At 35.0% G+C, this 18,205-nt stretch overlaps 1 protein-coding gene across 7 annotated transcripts in view; it reads left to right on the forward strand.

Annotated features, from left to right (window-relative positions):
* Positions 1 to 18,205, forward strand: part of LOC105837498 (serine/threonine-protein kinase MARK2) — a 125,800-nt gene that overhangs the window by 45,799 nt on the left and 61,796 nt on the right. For 2 of the 7 annotated variants that reach the window (XM_012682349.3, XM_012682350.3), the window contains exon 2: positions 7,593 to 9,280. The exons of 4 other annotated variants lie outside the window; for them this stretch is intronic. In XM_012682349.3, the coding sequence (XP_012537803.2) occupies positions 8,840 to 9,280 (441 nt within the window). In that variant the 5' untranslated portion in view covers positions 7,593 to 8,839. Of the gene's footprint in view, positions 1 to 7,366; positions 9,281 to 18,205 lie in introns of all 7 variants that reach the window. One more of the 7 variants, XM_012682348.3, reaches the window with a different exon arrangement.

The raw sequence follows: 18,205 nt of genomic DNA on the forward strand, positions 1-18,205 counted from the left end.
TCAGAGATTAGTTTTTGCTTTGACTATCACCTAACAATTATAAATATCCGCAATTCATATTATTGTATAATAGCTCTTTATTTATGCTTTTTAACATTGTATTTACTTTATCTTTTTATTATAATGTCTTGTTTATAATTAAAGAAAGAAAACTCTTTGCATGGTGAAACCATGGTCAGTGACACTGTACCTGACTATATCTTATTATATTATTTTACAAAAATTAAGATTCTGTTTTTTTATTTAGCGTTTGTTTAACTTTGAATTAGTATTTCTCTAGTTAGATAGAGAGACCTTTTGAGACAGATAAAAGTTAAGATAAAGCCTCGTAATAAATAAACACAGTTTTTATAAATTATGTTTAATTAATAGTTGTATGTGTAATTTTGTTTCCATAAGTAGGTTAATAAATATTTAATTAAACATGTTCATTCCTTTATTTCACATTTTTTCAAAAATATTTATGAAAAAACGCAAAAAAAACTAGGCTATATTGGATACATATGTAATTAACATGACCCAAGGGCTATCTTTTTTTTTATTCTTTACTGTACTTATATAAATAATTGATTATTTATATAATATTATATATATTTTTTATTAGAAATATTTCCTGTTTTAAATCTTATTTTTTATTTTTGTAATATACCAAAAATTAAAAAACTTTCCAAAGCTTAGATAAGCCATATTGGGTATACAGGTAACTTGTATTGTTGTTCTGTACATCGATTTTTTTACTCATGATAGCGATTACTACTTGAATCTTGAGATTAAAGCTATTATTTTCTGAAATTTATCATTTGATATTTCAAAATCAACTAAAGTGCGTGAAGCTACTTATTTATGTGCGTTATCGCGACATATCTCACACATAAATAGGAATAATCGCTAATCGTCGATTCTTTGACATTCTAGAGGTTCTCGCGATTTATGCGATTGTACTTTTCCGGTTTCTTCGCGTCGTCTCCTTCGAGAATAACATTAACTCGTTTACGTTAATAACATTAGGAAGTCGTGGCACTGCGATTCTCTGACGACCGCACAAAACACGCTTTGTGATCGCTCCCTTCACGAAGAATTTGCGACTGCATTTTTCCGGTGGAAAGTGCCAAGTTACAAGTACCGTTTATCGTTCGAAATTTCTTGTCGTTAAAATGAATATTGTATAAAGAGAATTTGGATCCGGTGTTTTACACCATTAAAAAAGAATAATAGATAAAAAGATATTAGATATGAAGAAATATTACGAGGAAATATCAGAGTATAATTATATAATTATAAAGACAAATGGAATGTTTTTTTGTGAAATTAATTTATTGATACTTGAATCGCTTAATTAATCGTTAATAATTAATGTATTGACACATGATAAAAATACATGATCTGGTTAAAGAAATTAAAGAAATAAAAATCTGTTAGTTCATATATTACGGAGGTTTTTGATTAACATATTAAATTATGATATTTATCTATAAATTTTTTATACCCACGTGCTCCGAACTGCTGATCTCGATTTATCGAACTGAATGTAACTTTTATTGCGTATTGATGTTTGACGCGATCTACACGAGTGTGCAAGACTCTGTTATACGGTGGGTGGTGACGGTGTGATGTTTCGCGGTCGACTCAACACGCCCATTGCGTCAGCATGCAATTCTATCAGCTGCTAGTGACGGTGAATGCTACTCATTGCAACTTTTAAAAGAACAAATGCCTCTAACAGTAACAGCGCGTCTGTTACTGTTTCTTTGTTTCTCGTACTTTATTAATTTTTTTACGTCTTGTGCATCTTCCCGGAAATATTTTCCTCGTGCTGCTTGTTTTGTTATAAGAATTTGAAAAAGTATAGAGTTTATAAATTATAATTAGCGGTTTCGAGAGCTCACGCAAAATACGCGTCACAAAACAAATTACCGTCTGTATCGTTATATCCACCTCAACAAAAACACCGCTGTAAAGAAAAAAAAAGTTATTCTTTTCCCTAGTATTTTTTCTCATCATGTTACCTGCATTCGATCGCCCATCGTCGAGGCTCGTCCGTAAACCTGCGATAGATCGCAGTTATGCGAATTCCTCTTCCGCGCTTTATACGAAAAGGAAAAAAATCGTGGAATTTGCCTTCACCTCGCCTTGCCAGGGCCGTGGTGGCGCGCGACGCGGCGGCTGCCTCGATGTAGGCAGCGAAAGAGAGTGCATCGTACAACGGAGATATGCACTACCGAGCTCAAGGAGACCCGCTCACACACACACACACACACACACACACACATCGATGCGACGTCCTTTGCAACGTCGCCTGGAACATCTACGAGGATGGCGTTGTAATTTCTTCTCGCTGGCAAGAAACCGCCTTCCTTCCTTCCTTGAACATCGTGTCGGGTCGAGCACACACAACGAGTAGAATTTTCAATTCGCTATACATTGCTTGTCCATTGCAACCTTCTTGTTGATTTTACATACTACTTCGTTAATCCTCGATTTTAAGGTGATATGAATTTGTTCAATGTTTTGTTTTTAATCCTTTAAATATTCACGTCATATAGGGGAGAGTTGCTGAATGTGTGTATAGCGGTCGTCTTAATCGTACCTCATCAATATTTTGCATTTTTATTTAATGAGCAACGTTTAGTAATAAAAACGAGAAATCAGTAATGTAGGCAAAAGTTTAACAGGATACATCTTGTTTCGTGCTAACAACTTAAAAAAATCAAGTACAATTGTTAATTTTTCATCGCTTTAACATAATCGATAATATGTAATCACGCAATTTTGTGCTAAATTTTTACATTTTTATAAAAAGATTTATTATAAAATACTTTACATTAATTATATATACATATTTGAAATTGTCTATGAAGCTTAAGTTGATTTTTTTTTAAATGTAACAAGAATTATTCTTAAATTTTGCCGTCACAAATTTTATTACAATAAACTATATCAATGTAAAACTGATAAATGATAATGATAAAACAAAAAATTAATATAAATAAAAATATAGCAATTACAAAAATAATTTGAATCATTTTTATTTCGATGTTTTTATCTTTTTATTTTTGTTATTTGTAATAAAATAAATATTAGTTAATAATTTCTTATATTTTTACTTATTTTAATTTATAAATTTAATATTTCCAAAGGCGATATGATTTAGAATTTTAGAAGTACGATTTAGGTTGCCTAAATCGGACGTTATACAAGTATCGAAGTATGTTACAAAAAAGGTGTACTACAAAAATTACTATATATTAGTAAAAGATAAAATATTATAGTAATAGTTACCTGAAATATTAAGCTAAAATATTTATTAATATTTTATCATTAATACAAATTATATACAATTATATACAAATAATAACAATAATTATATACTAATTACTACAAAATGGAAATGTTATAAAAAATAATTTAATTGATTCAGCAATTCTCTTTTAGATTTGTGACGATAAATTTTATCAATCTAATTTTTTCTATCACTTATTATTTTATTGTAATTAATATTTTCTATATGTTTATTATAGAAAGATTTAATTTTATACGATGATTTATTTAAAAAATTTGGAAGAAAATATTTTCATGGACTCTCAATTAAATTTATATGTAACTCTCTATTAAAATTATACTTTTCTAAACAAATCGCATATTACTTGCTATTTCTGACTCGAATGTCCAGAGCACCCATCTCTCGTCCGTGTTTACGTGAAAATTATTGGTTTTGTCGTGTCTTTCCATCATGACGGGTGATTCATGCTGATGAGCGCTTAAGAATGTCGACCTCTTACGACTGCGCCCGAAGGAGAAGCTTGCCGTTCGTTATTCACGACACGACCGGATATCCGTTGTAATTCTATTCTATCCGCACTATCGACAGATAGGGTAGAAAGAATATTCTGTTATCTAAAATACGTTAATATTAAATTTTGTATACATGTATCCAGTACTTTATATGTATACCCATACACGCGCGCGCTTGTGTGTGTGTGTACAAAAATTTAATATTAACGCGTTTTTAGTTTGATTGTTGCAACAAATTGTTTAAAAGCTTAAATTTAAACAACATGTGTGTTTGTGCTGTGTATATGTATAAATTTTGTTTGAATTTCACAATTTTTAAACAATTTGTTGCGATTATTTTTCGACGGACACAGGTCAGAGTGATAACTTTATCGCAGAGCTTTAAGGAACTTTCCGTTATATATTCGACCTTGACCCTGTATAAGCTTTTGCATTAAGTATCGTTTGCAATTGATCGTGGGTGATTAGTTTGATTGAATTGGATTTAAAGAGATGTGGGCTTGTCTTCTTTTTTCTCCTTAAGATAATAACTATTGAAGACCCAGGTGAACTAACGTTATCAAAGAGCTTCGCGTAATTTCTCTCTCTCTCTCTCTCTCTCTCTCTCTCTCTCTCTCTCTCTCTCTTTCATAAAGTAGCTTTCCGCTGATCACGCGAGATTTTATTGCATAATTTTCGATTAGATGCCTTAATCTTTGATAGAAGAATGGCCACGACGAGCGGGATTGATGCTAGAACGTTTTAATGATATTGCGAACAGATCGACCCCATGACTATTAGTCCCGCGTAATTTTCCTTTAATATTCGCCAGAGAATTTAGTTCACTTCGTCACGACTTAGCGTGACAACGATATTACCGTGATAGACCATTAAGTCATTTCGATGACCGTAATATCTATCGTTGCACAGTACAGTACGTAGATTCATTCTGTATCCAGCTAGTGTTGCGAACGGTGATAGCGAGTGCGTAACCTTCGGACATTCACGGGCGTGCCGGAAATAATAATGAGATCACGTTGTGTCTGCTGCATTACTTGCATTTTGCACTTTGGATTATCGGAATTATTTGTAATGCTTTAACTTAACATATATCGTGGAAAAATTGCTCCATTATTAAAATACATCGTGAAATATGTATTAAAAGAGCCAAATTAATTAATTTTAATGAGTGGTATTAATTTTGACAAATTTAATATAGATAAAGTCCTCGATTTTTCTACGTAGAGCACATCGTTCTCAATTTTATAAAAATTATCTTGACGATTATTATTCATTTTACATTTTTTTTCATTTTTAATAACGACGTGCATTTAAGTTTAACGATCAAAATGATGTGACTTCCATTAATTCTATAAAACTTTTCATCAATTTGTAAACAAAATAGGTTTCACGAAGACCAAAATCGCTTTAAACCTTTAATTAGGGTGCATATTGAAAGTAGGTTTTGGATTCAGATACAGTCAGCGTTTAAAGAATTTCTCTTTGCATGTTACACAGAAATAATACGCGTTATCATGCCCATGGGCGGGGTAAAGTGCATAAAGCGTTAATTATTCCGATTATAGAAGTAATGCGTTCGCTGCGACTTCAGCAGATTCTCTCTCTCTCTCTCTCTCTCTCTCTCTCTCTCTCTCTCTCTCTCTCTCTCTCTCTCTTTCTCTCTCTCTCTCTCTCTCTCTCTCTCTCTCTCTCTCTCTCTCTCTCTCTCTCTCTCTCTCTCTCCCCCCGCATTTGTTCCATTACGTCACGTTTCGCGGCAACGTAACGTTATTAACGATTTCTTCCTCCTCAAACGACGTCATTTTTATAACTTTTATCACTTTTCGACGGAATTGTGTGATTTCGAGCGGATTTAATAAAAACATTTTGTAACGTGTCACCGGACGCGAAGTTTGGACTTGAACTCCAGGAAACTTGTGTACGAGAATAAATTTACAGTGAAGCGCACAGAGACATTACATTATGCTAATGAAAATACTATTTAACAACGCGTACATCACTCGCGGCTGGATTTCCTACGCGAAACAATTTAACAATTCACAGTTTGAAAAGATGACAACTTTATTCAGATAGATTTGGAAATGCAGACGACAACTCTTTCCTTGCCCCTCTTTCTCTCTCTCTCTCTCTCTCTCTCCCCTCCTCTCCCTCCCCCCTCTCTTCTCTCAGTCTTTCGCCGTAACCGCACTCGATGAACCTTTCCGGAAAGGTTTATTGAATGCGGTGACCCACAGCTAATTTATCTGCGCCGTGGTGTATCTCATCCATTCTCTACGCGGGGAATTTTAAGATCTTAACGTTAGGGAACGAGATCGATAAGTATAACGAGCGCATCCAGGTGCGCTTCCCACTTGGGTTCCCTGCCGCGCGAAATACCGCGCGGATGAGTGTATCTTTCGATTTTCTTCGAGCAACCGGATGTTCCTGTATAATAAACAACCGTTAGAACGGCTCACGATATCTCACTTTAATTCAGTATATTAAAGAAATTTATTTTTCTTGAAATATCTAGAATAGAACTTATTTTTAGACGATCGGTAATAGCCTCGGAAAAAGAAATAAACTCTTTCTATCTCGAGTTCAATAATAAGTTAAGTAGAGTAAAATTAATACGAATAAATAATACTATAGGTGTAATACACAAACACTTTGTGATTTCTCTTTTAGCATCGCGACAGATTACTTCAATCAACATTTAATTTCTTCCAAACAATTTCTAAGACGAATAAAATTTTGATTTTGCTCACAGGATGTACACTATTGGAAAAAACTTGGAACTCTCAGGGAATTTTTTATGTTTAAAAATAATGGATTTTACTTTAAACTTTTAATTCTCTTTCTTTAATCACTTTCTTTCAAACAAAATCATCTTTTTCATCGTTTTTTAAATTTTTGATAATACAAAATGACAATTGATTTGCAATAAATACGCCGTACATATCCATGTACATTCACGTATTTTACGAGCACATGTTTTGCGAGCTTTATTAAAAAACTCAATGACGATAAAAGACAGTACATTGTTCTAAATTGATTTTGTGTATTTTTTAATTTCTCTGGATGATTGCGGACGAATCGTTATATGCCATAGTTCACATAATAAAGAATTTTTAAAACTTTCTTAAATTTAATATTCAAAACTCAAGTGGTTTTTCTTAGTATGATTAATTAAGGGATGTTAAAAGACGTAAAGTATCTTAATCTTACATCTGTGGGACTTTGAATAAATTTCTGAAAAAATTTTCAAGGAATTCTTTCGTAAAATCTGAGTATACAGACCCTGCCTCAGAAACTTCGTTATTATATCCAATTTAAATTGCCCGTGACGTTTGAGATAAGCTGTTTAAACATTTGGGGCTTACGATAAAAGATTCGCGTCTTCCACCTGCCGGGGACGTCAACCTCGCAGCAACACCTGCAAGCACACATACCGCGTGCGCGTGTGAATCCATCGTCATCAGAGAGCCGAATCCTAGCAAACTATTCGCGCGGCGTGTGACGCTCGTCGAAGCAGTTTGCCAATGGAAAGGCATCTCGTGCAAATCTGATTAAATCACTACCGTCACGATTGAAGGAGGAAGCCACGTAAACGTTTCGTCGTCGTCGTCGTCGTCGTCGTCGTCGTCGTCGTTGTGCCGCCATCGTGATTGCGTTATCATCAATCAAGACAGCTCTCCTGTCTTTCTCTCTCGTTTGCGTTGCGACATTCGAGGCAATTCGTCGATTTGCCAAAAGTGTCAATAAATCGCAAAGTGACACGAGAACTCGAAAATTTCAAATTCCCGAACTCGTTTCCGCAGATAGCACAGTGTGTGGGTGTATGTGAAGGTCAAGAGACCTCCGTCGTTATCGGTGAAATTCGACGAAATTCGCTCGGCATGCGAGGACAACTGTTAGTAGTGATCACTGCTGAATTGTAAACTCATTCCGAAAGTGTTGATACAAGTCCGTCCGCCGCAAGGTCGCAATTTGCCGAGCGGAGCAACTTTGCCCTGCTACACCACGGCTAAATGCCCAAAAGTTTGACCGACGCGAAACTCCGACAATTTACCATCGACGAACTAGTTGAATGACCGACCTACCGCATGAAGAATCGAAAGCATAACGCATCGATTAGGAGATCGTATCGCAAAAAAAAGTGACCAAGGAATTTTTTCTCTTAAATCGCCGGAAGAAGAAATCGAAGATCGACAAATTAATTTTAATTCGCGATCCTCCGGTGAACATGACATATTAGAAGCAAACTATAAACCGCTTTCTCCTCTCGAACGCGTGAATTTTGCGCGCCTCGTGATAGCGGCCTGAGCTCGTAAAATCATTGCTAGATAAAACGAACCGCAGCTGCAAGTCCGACATCCTGCCGTTTAAGAAACAAGAGGCATCGAGAGAGCTCGCATAAGTGGTAAAGTGTTACTGTAAGGAGAGGCAGAAAACACTTCGCGAGGAGGAGGAGGAGGAGGAGGAGGAAGAGGAGAAAGGAACGCGAAAGATCGAGGCAACTTTCTCTCGACTGTGGGGTAAGGTACCTCTAAAACTCTACGATCGGAACCGCGCAATTCTGACTCACGATACGATCTTAGCCTTCCCAGAAGGCATTCCGAACAGCAACGGACCGGCAAGAGCAAAACAAAATTATCGACGAAAATATTACGGCAAATGTTGCATCATTGGGATTGAGGTTGGAAGAGGAAAGAGAGGAAAAATACATATTGTTTTCAAAAGCAAAGAATATAAATTTCCGACACGGATGTTTCAACACCGAAGTCGCGTGGAAAGTCCAGGAAGCGATTTCTACAAGTGCACAATTCCTTTTATGATCGCAAAGCGATACGATTCCTAAGACCGTTTTGCATATACAGAGAAAGAGGAAAAAGTTCTTCTCCCTGGAAGAAGGTCGCGTTCTTCATCGTTAAATCGCATCTGAGAATCGGAATTCCGATCAGTGCGCGGAATCGAACGGTGAAGCCCGTACGCGACAAGAGGGAACTTTGCTCCGGTCGGCCGCGGTGGCGAGAAATCCGGCAGGATTGCTCCGCACGTGGACGCGATGTACGTGATGGAGACGGGCGGCCACAAGGTGGCTCCCGTGGCCGCATCAACGCGGCTCAAGAAAGTGGTGGACTACAACAAGACGATGAACCATCATCATCAGCACCATCATCACCGTCATCACGAGGGCAGTGGCGGCGGCGGCGGCGGCGGTGGTGGCAGCGAACGCGGCGGCGGGACGCATATCGCCGCGACGGTGAAGAACACAGTGCGCCGATTGCTGCGGCGCACCAAGAGTCACCGAGATGCGTCCTCGACGAACGCGGTCTCGACGATGACCACCACCTCTGCCCCTGCCCCTGCCCCCGTTCCCGCCGTGGCTAATGGGCACCCCATCGTTCCGCCGTCCGTACGTGTGTCCAGGAACGACTATAACGCGCCTCCCCCCTCGTCGAACGTCAACTTTAAACGCTACTCCAGGGCGCGGGTCAGACTTCAGGTAAGAGAGCTAGAAAGATTACACCATTGAAAACTATGCCGCGAGCGTTTTTCTCTCGTCCTCGAGTTTCCCCGAATTCACGGTTCAGCTTTTTCACACGAAGTAGCCGTAATTATCGTAATTGGCTGTGTCGAGTTGCAGCGCACAGCACGGAGATGCAGTTTATAGCTGCGTAACAATAATACAAGAAATCTTTTTTAAAAATTTATATAGTACGATGATCAAAACGGTTAAAACGTGTACCGATGAATGTATAGGTGTGTAGGTTTTTGTCATACCCTTTTCTGCGCGATTGAAATGCGCGCAATCCGCTGAAAATACTGGAACCAGTTTGCCATCTGCTGATGCTAACGACTAAGAAAAAAAAGAGAACAAATCGGTGCTCGCACGAGTGAAGAAGTTGGATAAAAGTGGTGATGATATCGGTCGTTTATTTGCGACAGGTGCACGGAATGCGCCACGCGGAGAATGAAATACGGCATAGGGTCCATGTCAAGTTTGATTGACCATTGAGCTTGATAATTAGGAGGGGAGAGTGATTGATAATACTTGCTTGAGAAAAAAAGGCTTATCGCGTTTTTTTTATACATAGAATATGTCACAGATTTCTTCTCAATTGTTACGAGCAATTTTATAAAACGATAACTAACAAATTTTTGTATCTTAATACACATTTTCGCTAATTTTTTTGTCTTAATTTATACTGCAACGAATTACTTCTACGAGTTAAAGAAGAATGCCGTTTTTCAAGATTAATCTTGATGTCTAATAATATTTAAAATGTGAATTAATTTTAATATTGTGTGAACGAGAAAACACAAGCGATGAGAAAAGTTGAATGCATTTCGTAGAAACTATTATTAAGTATACGATATATCATTACACGTCAATCTCGATAGTGAGATCATCACAGTTCTCAGAAACTTTCTCGGTTCAAAGAAGAATAATTTTGGTTCGTACTCTAGAAAAGACTGTAATCATTAACTTAGAGATTTATTTCTTAAAAACCGGCTGTATATGTGCGTGTATTTCTAGTATATAATGTTTGAAGAAATAAATTTTCTTTTATTACTTTTGAACACAAAGTGTTCTTCGTTTCATCTGGAAAGCTGCATTCTTGCGTGGATCGTTGCAAGATGTTGAAGCTGTGGCGAGTACACCGGAAACTTCGCGCTATTATTATCGTATCTCAGTTTCAAGGGAGGACAATGTGCCTAGTACTTTCCAATATTACGAAAGCTACAAGTCTCTTCGCCTTCGCGACGGACGAAGGAAAACCTGCGAGAAGTAATCGAGCCGAGCCGCGCGCGCCTGTCAACCGCGTAACAGCGCGTTTTCGCTGCTGGTCTCCTTTCACCATTGCTGCTGCTGTTGCTACTTGTATGTGTGCACGCGACACCACCAGTACACGTGTATCGCGCACGCAAGCTGCAACGCACCTTTGCAGCCTGCACAGGTGCACGAGCACAGATTGGCGTGGTTGCGAAGGCGAAGACTGCAGTTTGCACCTGACTAGTCCATTTGTCGGGACAAGCGTCAGTCAAGGTTCGAATTTTCTCATTACGATCCATAGTGGTTACTGGGAAATTCGCAAATCGTCATTTCTGTTTTTTTTTTCTCAGTATGTGATTTACTAAAAATTTCTTCTTTAGAATATATGTTACTCAAATGAACATTCTGGATTTGATTAAAACAAGAATTTTAATCACTTAATGAAGTTTATAATTGTTGTTAGGCTCGTTAAGACAAAGAGATAGTGTCCTCGTAACAACATTAATTTTAATTACTTTAATAATTTTGTTGCGTACGAGAACATAAGAGTTACAAATAGTGACGATAATTTTCAGGTAGAGATAATTAAAATAATAGTTTGAGAGTTATACAGTAAATCTTACAACGTAATTATAATTATGCAAAGCCAGAAATAACTCAAGAGCAAACAATATTTGAATTATCTACTTCAGAAATTCTTACCTCCCTACAATAAATGTACCTCTATAGTAATAATAATAATATAATGTCATTGTTACTTCCACAATTTCTGGCTGTCGTAATTTTATTTTCGCTTTCTTCGCGATCTTCAATCAGTTCGTGTGTCACTCGGAGAGGTCGAGCTGTGAAACTTGCACTTGTTTCGCGTGTGTATCATAAACTTTGAGATTCTATTACGTGCAATTTCTCATTATCCGTACGTGGAAGCGTCAGACGTCTCTCATAAATTTGTAAAACAACATTTTTTTTACGAGTTTTTATGTATGTTACAACAATTTCTATTTATAATGTTTAAATAGTCGATCGATAATTGACGTTGCAATTTGTGTAATTAAAATTTTTATTGACTCAGTAAAAGAAGAGAGAGTAATACAGAAGTAATAAATTTCTTTGATAAAAAATTATTAAACTTAAATTAGTACAGTTTTTAGTGCCGTTTCCTCTTACGACGCATTCTAATTTAATTAATTTTATTATCATTCTTGTTTCTGCGAGAACAGGTATGTCGCATTATTTTTATCATTTTTAATATTTTATACTCCAATTTTGCTTCAAAAATGACTTTTCTCCTTTGTTGTATTGTTTATGCGTTTAGACACCTTATACTTATCCATTATGGTCTCGTGCGCGAGTTAAACCGTGATCTTGCGCCCGGCTTTCTGTACGTGACGCGTATCGAAACCTTGCTATTTTCAGAATGCGGAAAATACGGGGTGCCTCGCTATCAGGCAGCGCCAGCAGCAGCAGCCGACTCATGTTTTCCTTTCATTTCGAGCAGTATCGAGGGAGAGACGTGATTCGCGTGTTGCACATTCAACGTGTCGTGTCTGCTTCTGAAGAGATGGAAATATAGTTTTTTATCGCGACACCAAACGGATGTCTGTTGTTTTCCATTAGATCGTGAATGTACGATAGCAAACACCGATGTCACTTTTATTAAAATCATCCGCGAAATATTTTTACGGCCGACACAGAGGTGAAATGATTAAAAGAAAATTTTCACTAAAAACTTACTCGCGCGCGCGCGCGCGTGTGTGTGTGTGTGTGTGTGTGTGTGTGTGTGTGTGTGTGTGTGTGTGTGTGTGTGTGTGTGTGTGTGTGTGTGTGTGTACTAGCCATGCCCCGCTACGCGTTGCTGTGGCTCTCTATTCTTATGCTACGTTTTTTTCAAATTTTCTTTGCTTTTGTTGTTTAACTTTCAAGAGCTTTACTGTTGCTCTTTTTATTTTATTTTTGAATAAGCATTTATCTATCTTTAATAAATCTAATATTTATTTATTTACGTACTTCTAACTCTTTTTTCTAAAAACTGCCATGGATTTAGAAATCTATTCAAAAGACTGTTTTAAATAAGTTCCTTTTTTTCAATAAAATAACAGCCATCTTTATTTTTCTTATTACCTTAATTTAAACACAATAAAAACATTCTTTGCCTCTCTCGGTCTCTCCCGGTCTCTCCCCGCCTTTCCCGGTTTCTCCCTGTCTCTCCCGGTCTCTCCCCGTCTCTCCCGGTCTCTCCCCGTCTCTCCCGGTCTCTCCCCGTCTCTCCCGGTCTCTTCCCGTCTCTCCCATATATATATATATATATATATACGAGTAAGTTTTTAGTGAAAAATTTTTTTGGATCCAAAGCAATAAAAATAAAATATATCCCAATGCTATTAACGAGCAATTTTGGTGTAATTATTGACAAATTTATTGAAATTGATTAATTATTTATCGACAGAACGTTTCGACTTACTAAGCCTTCTTCGGCTGTCACACATTTTAATCAAACTAATAATCAAATTTATACATTATATGAGAACAAAGAGAACAATCACGTAAATGTTTATTTAAAAGTCTATTTTCACATCACAATACACAATCAACATATAAAATTTATTAAAAATATAATTTATTTATTAAAAATTAATTTTTACTATTTATTATTTTATATGTTGGTTTTATATATATATAGTGAATATAGACTCTATGTGATTGTTCTCTTTGTTCTCAAATAATGTATATGGTAAGTTTGATTATTAATTTGATTAATATGCATGGACTGAAGAAGGCTGAATAAGTCGAAACGTTCTATCGATGGATAATCAATTTCAATAAATGTATCAATAATTACACCCAAATTACCTCAAGTAGCGACCTAAGTCGCTCAATTACCTTGGGAGATTTTTTGTTTTTATTGAAATAATCAATATTACATTGTCTCAGAGTTCTTACGGACTGAGATATATTTCCGCTGTATGCGTAAAGAGCGTGGTATATTTGCAAACAGGAGCGAACAAGCGCGCTTCGGGGCACTTTTGATATTTTTAACTGGTCGTTATTTTTGCGCGATAATTTATCGACAGTTTCGAGCGTAAAAACAAGCCGGAGTACCGAAATCGATTGGCTCTTGTCTTGGGAACTCGTTATATACGCAGGCGTTTGAGTCTATGAATAAGAAAACGACTTTTGCAACAAGTCTGAAAGATTCTCTCTGCGAAGTTACAAGTCATCTTTTTGTTATGGAATCACGGAATACAGCTTCTCAGCCTCAGCCATTAAATTTGCATGGCGATTTATTCATAAAGCAATAAACAAAGGATGACTGTGGCCCGTGCCGTACGCAGTATGGCATCTTTTTTTTTTTTTTTTTAAGTATAATACGTTTAACGCGTAAACATTACACAAACGTGTAACATGTTAAAAACATAGTTACATTATTGACGAGGATACCAACATCATGAATGACATGTATAATCTTAATATATTGGACAAAAAGATTTTTATAGGCGATGAATACAAAGTTGTCTACAACTTTTGCGAGCGAAAATTGCGCTAACGGGTTGCAAGATTGACTAATGATCAGATTATAATTGCGAGACAAACAACTAATCCTCCGCGATTGTTGTGTCACACGTTACAACGAAAGAAACTCTCGCATCTCGTTTGCATGGTGTTTCTCGCGCGAGAAATACGAGTATACGTTGCATCGTGCAAAATCGACTGCCGCTGTCGACGAGATCGGATGGCATATACCTACCTCAAACGATTCACTTCCGTGATAATTGAGACGTCGTACGTCGGTACGCTTGGGCCGAGATTCGTACGAACATTGGACGGGAGTTTTATCAAGGCCGCCTATCAAACAATTCAACCGCTCCCCCAGCGCGCTCTGCGCGTCATGCAAATATAATGCGTTGCGAATTATTTAAAATTAAAAATATTTACAGTTATATTAAGTAAAAATACGGTGTAACATGGTAACAGCGATCGAGGGTAACGAAGATAATCGTTTTAAATTGACGATACATAGTGGGAAGAAAACATTCCTATTCTAGCCAGTAAAAAAAAAAGAGAAAAAGTTTATTTCATTGCATTTTTTGTATTAACATCTGTGGCTGTTTGATTTCGACTGACTCTTAATTGCTGTACGAAAATGCAAGGTACAAATTTGAACGCCGCGAATTATTTTTAGATTGTACTCCCTAAGGCCTCTAATAATAATGTCAGTCATTGAAGGTGTGTTGTGTGTGTGTGCATGTTATCGATCCAATAAATGAAGTAGTCATCGTAAAAATAACTCTTATGTATCGATCGTGGGTGTACGTATTGACTTTACACACATCATGTGACGAACTTTTACGCTCTTTCTTTCTCTCTCTCTCTCTCTCTCTCTCTCTCTCTCTCTCTCTCTCTCTCTCTTTCTCTCTCTCTCTCTCATTATTTATATTTAAATCTCTATTTGCTCGAGAAATTAGACTTTAATGAGCACGTGTCAAAACAGTGGTAAGGTAATGAATATCAATTTCTACTAAATTATTATTCACTGTCAGCATGTTTTTAACGAAGAATTTGAATAGGAAACTTTACAACGTTGCAAATAATGTTTGTAACAACATTAATGGTCGTAAGTTTCTAGTTTCCGCAAATATACGAAAAATACGAGACATGGGTGCATGCAACCGCAGACATTCGATCCTAAAATTCGCGCAGAAACGATTCTCATTTTTCAATGCAATTTTTCTACGCTCGCATTATTTTACGTCGATCAAAGTTATTTTTGCAAAGTTATAAAAATTAATTGACATTAAAGATAAGAGACCATAAATGTCGGATTATATAAACTATAAACAGCTAGGTATATATCGTATAAGTCATGGAATTGTGAATATTATCGAATACAAAATGTTTTCTATTAATATATAACTAAATAAGCATTTATTGAGGATTGTTGCGTTTATTTATTTAGTAAAATCTATTTTATAATCATTAAAGTCTATAAAAATTATTATTATAAAGATCGAATTTAAATTTTGATATTTTAGCAACTAGCTTGAGTGTAATTATTTTGATGATCAACAAAATTTTGCTTTCAAATCTTTATCCTATTACGGTTTTAATTACTTTATCAAAATCATTTTTTCCATGCATGTATATGGGGGTATATCGTTGTTAAATTTTACTATTTTTACTAATTTAATAATGATTTCCTTATCGTATACACTCTTCAGTATACGCTTTCCTCATATAGTGGAAAATACCACGCCCGTTAATGTTTACGCGCGTGACATGCGAGTAGGATGATTAATCGATTGAAATTTCATATCACGACATTTCTTATTGCGTCAGAACGGATTCCAAGTTTCGAGAATGGGTTAACTGGCGTCTGGTTTTACGACATTGATAATGACGATGGTATTGCTAAGATAATGTACATTACGTAATGTGAATTTATCCGCATTTCTGATGATAAACAAAATACTTCATATCTCAGTTTACGAAACTATAAATCTTGTAAGTAGATTTTCACAAAATCCGATCTTGGTCGTATAAAATTAAGTTTTAACCTTTTAATTTACAATTATGTGTGCCTTCAACATTAATTGTACTAATACGCTTTTATGAACAAATAATTCACGTAATTATCAAAAGTAAATTCTAAGTTAGAGTAAATGTTGATAATGATTTACATAAATATTTTACGTATATACATGCATATTGATAATAATATGCAAAAACATATAACGAAAGATAAGTTTTTTGCTGTAAGCTCAATGATAAAATTAATCGTGCGTGCGTAAATGTGAATTTGTTTCTTACAGAAATTTAATTAGTAATTTTTAATTTTAATTTAATGTATTTATATATTCGCATACCTCTATCCGGACAAAAAATTTACGTTTCTTTTATTTTAGCATCACGACAAATATCTACAAAATATAACTTGCGAACACCAGAATAACTTCAGTTCACAGACGACATCAATAATTTACTACGGAGGAAAAAAGGATAGTACATAAAGATATACACATAAGAAGAATAAACCGTAAAGTTTTTATGAAATTTAAGTAACATTTGATTTTTTTTATTGTTACTTTTTCTGGGAAAAAGGAACGATGATGAATGAATACATCGTTTGTCAACGTTCAAAAATTTTCCTATAGTCGCGCAACAATTTGATGACAATTTATTATCTTGGTCGTTACAGCCGTCACGTGGAAAATGCTCCATAAATACAACGAGTGCAAATACTAGAGTTTTAAACTGAAAAGACATCAGTATATGACAGATAGCAGAATAGTTCGATTTCTCGGCACAGAAAGATCACGACTTTAACAGACTGCTTTTCATATTATCAAAATATTAATAATAAATTTAGAATATCATCCGATTCTTATTAATGGAATATTATGTAAATATTCAATATTTATGTAAGTATGAAATATGCAATGATGTTGTAATGTCTTTTACGACAATATCGGATTGACGCAAATGATCTTTCCGATATAATTTGCCATTTTGAATATTTTAAACTGCACAGAGAGAAATATTTCTTTAGATTTAATAAACAATTTTGTTCGACTATTCCAAAGCATATATTTCTTTAGTTTTAATAAATTTTATACAGATTTCTTTAAATTTAATAAATTTTTTTTAGAAACAAAGAAATATATGCTTTGGAATAGTCAAACAAAACGGTTTATTAAATTTAAAGAAATCTTTCTCTCTGTGAAATAACTACTTTTTGTTAATTTTTATAAAAGATATTAGCCAAAGAGAAAAATTAATTACAAAATCGAAGACTGTATCTTGTTGATATTTTTTTTAGAATAATAAATATTTCAAAAAAGAACAGTTGCAGTTGACACAGGAAATTTAGGATTTTGTAAATTACTTCCTTCAAACTCTATTGCTAAATTGTTTTATTGTATTTAAACACGTGAGACAAGAGAGAAATGCATTCTATTTGCACGTATGCATGTCATGTACGTGTGCGAACCGATAAGGAGACGCCTGTCTAAAGAAGGTTTTGCAACATTTTAATTTAACACATGATTTATAGCACACTCGTATATCAGTTATGATGGCACGTTTTTTCTTATTAAATCCTTTTTAATCTCATCTCATGCGAAAAATTAGCACTTCTACTGTTAAAGTTATAAATACACTACGAGGACATTCATGATTCTCTTGGACACAGATGTGCTTTTAAATATTTATAGTTATTTTTGATAACTGTATGTCCAACTATAATAAACAACTTGTTTTAAACTATGCAAATTATAATTATTAGTTATCATTTCTATGCAAATAATAATCGAATATGTTGAAAAAATAGTTATATTTACTATAATTACGATCACAAATTTACTATATAAAAATGTTACTTTTACCATCAATATCTTCTTATATTTTACTTATTTACTATATTAATATTTGAGATTATAATTTATAATAACATTTGTTATTATAATTTATAATAATAATTAGTAGAAGTTTTATCTAAATCTTTTAAGATTATTATCAATGTTATAGTAATAATAATTATAAAAATAGAGCTAATTATAATTATTTTACCATGCAATTATAATCACAGACACCAAACATTTTTTTCTCGGTGTAGCACTATCACTACACTGGACTACGTCCAGCAATTAAAATATAAAA

The sequence above is a fragment of the Monomorium pharaonis genome, chromosome 3 (genome assembly GCF_013373865.1).
Source record: "Monomorium pharaonis isolate MP-MQ-018 chromosome 3, ASM1337386v2, whole genome shotgun sequence".
Classification (NCBI taxonomy): Eukaryota; Metazoa; Arthropoda; class Insecta; order Hymenoptera; family Formicidae; genus Monomorium; species Monomorium pharaonis.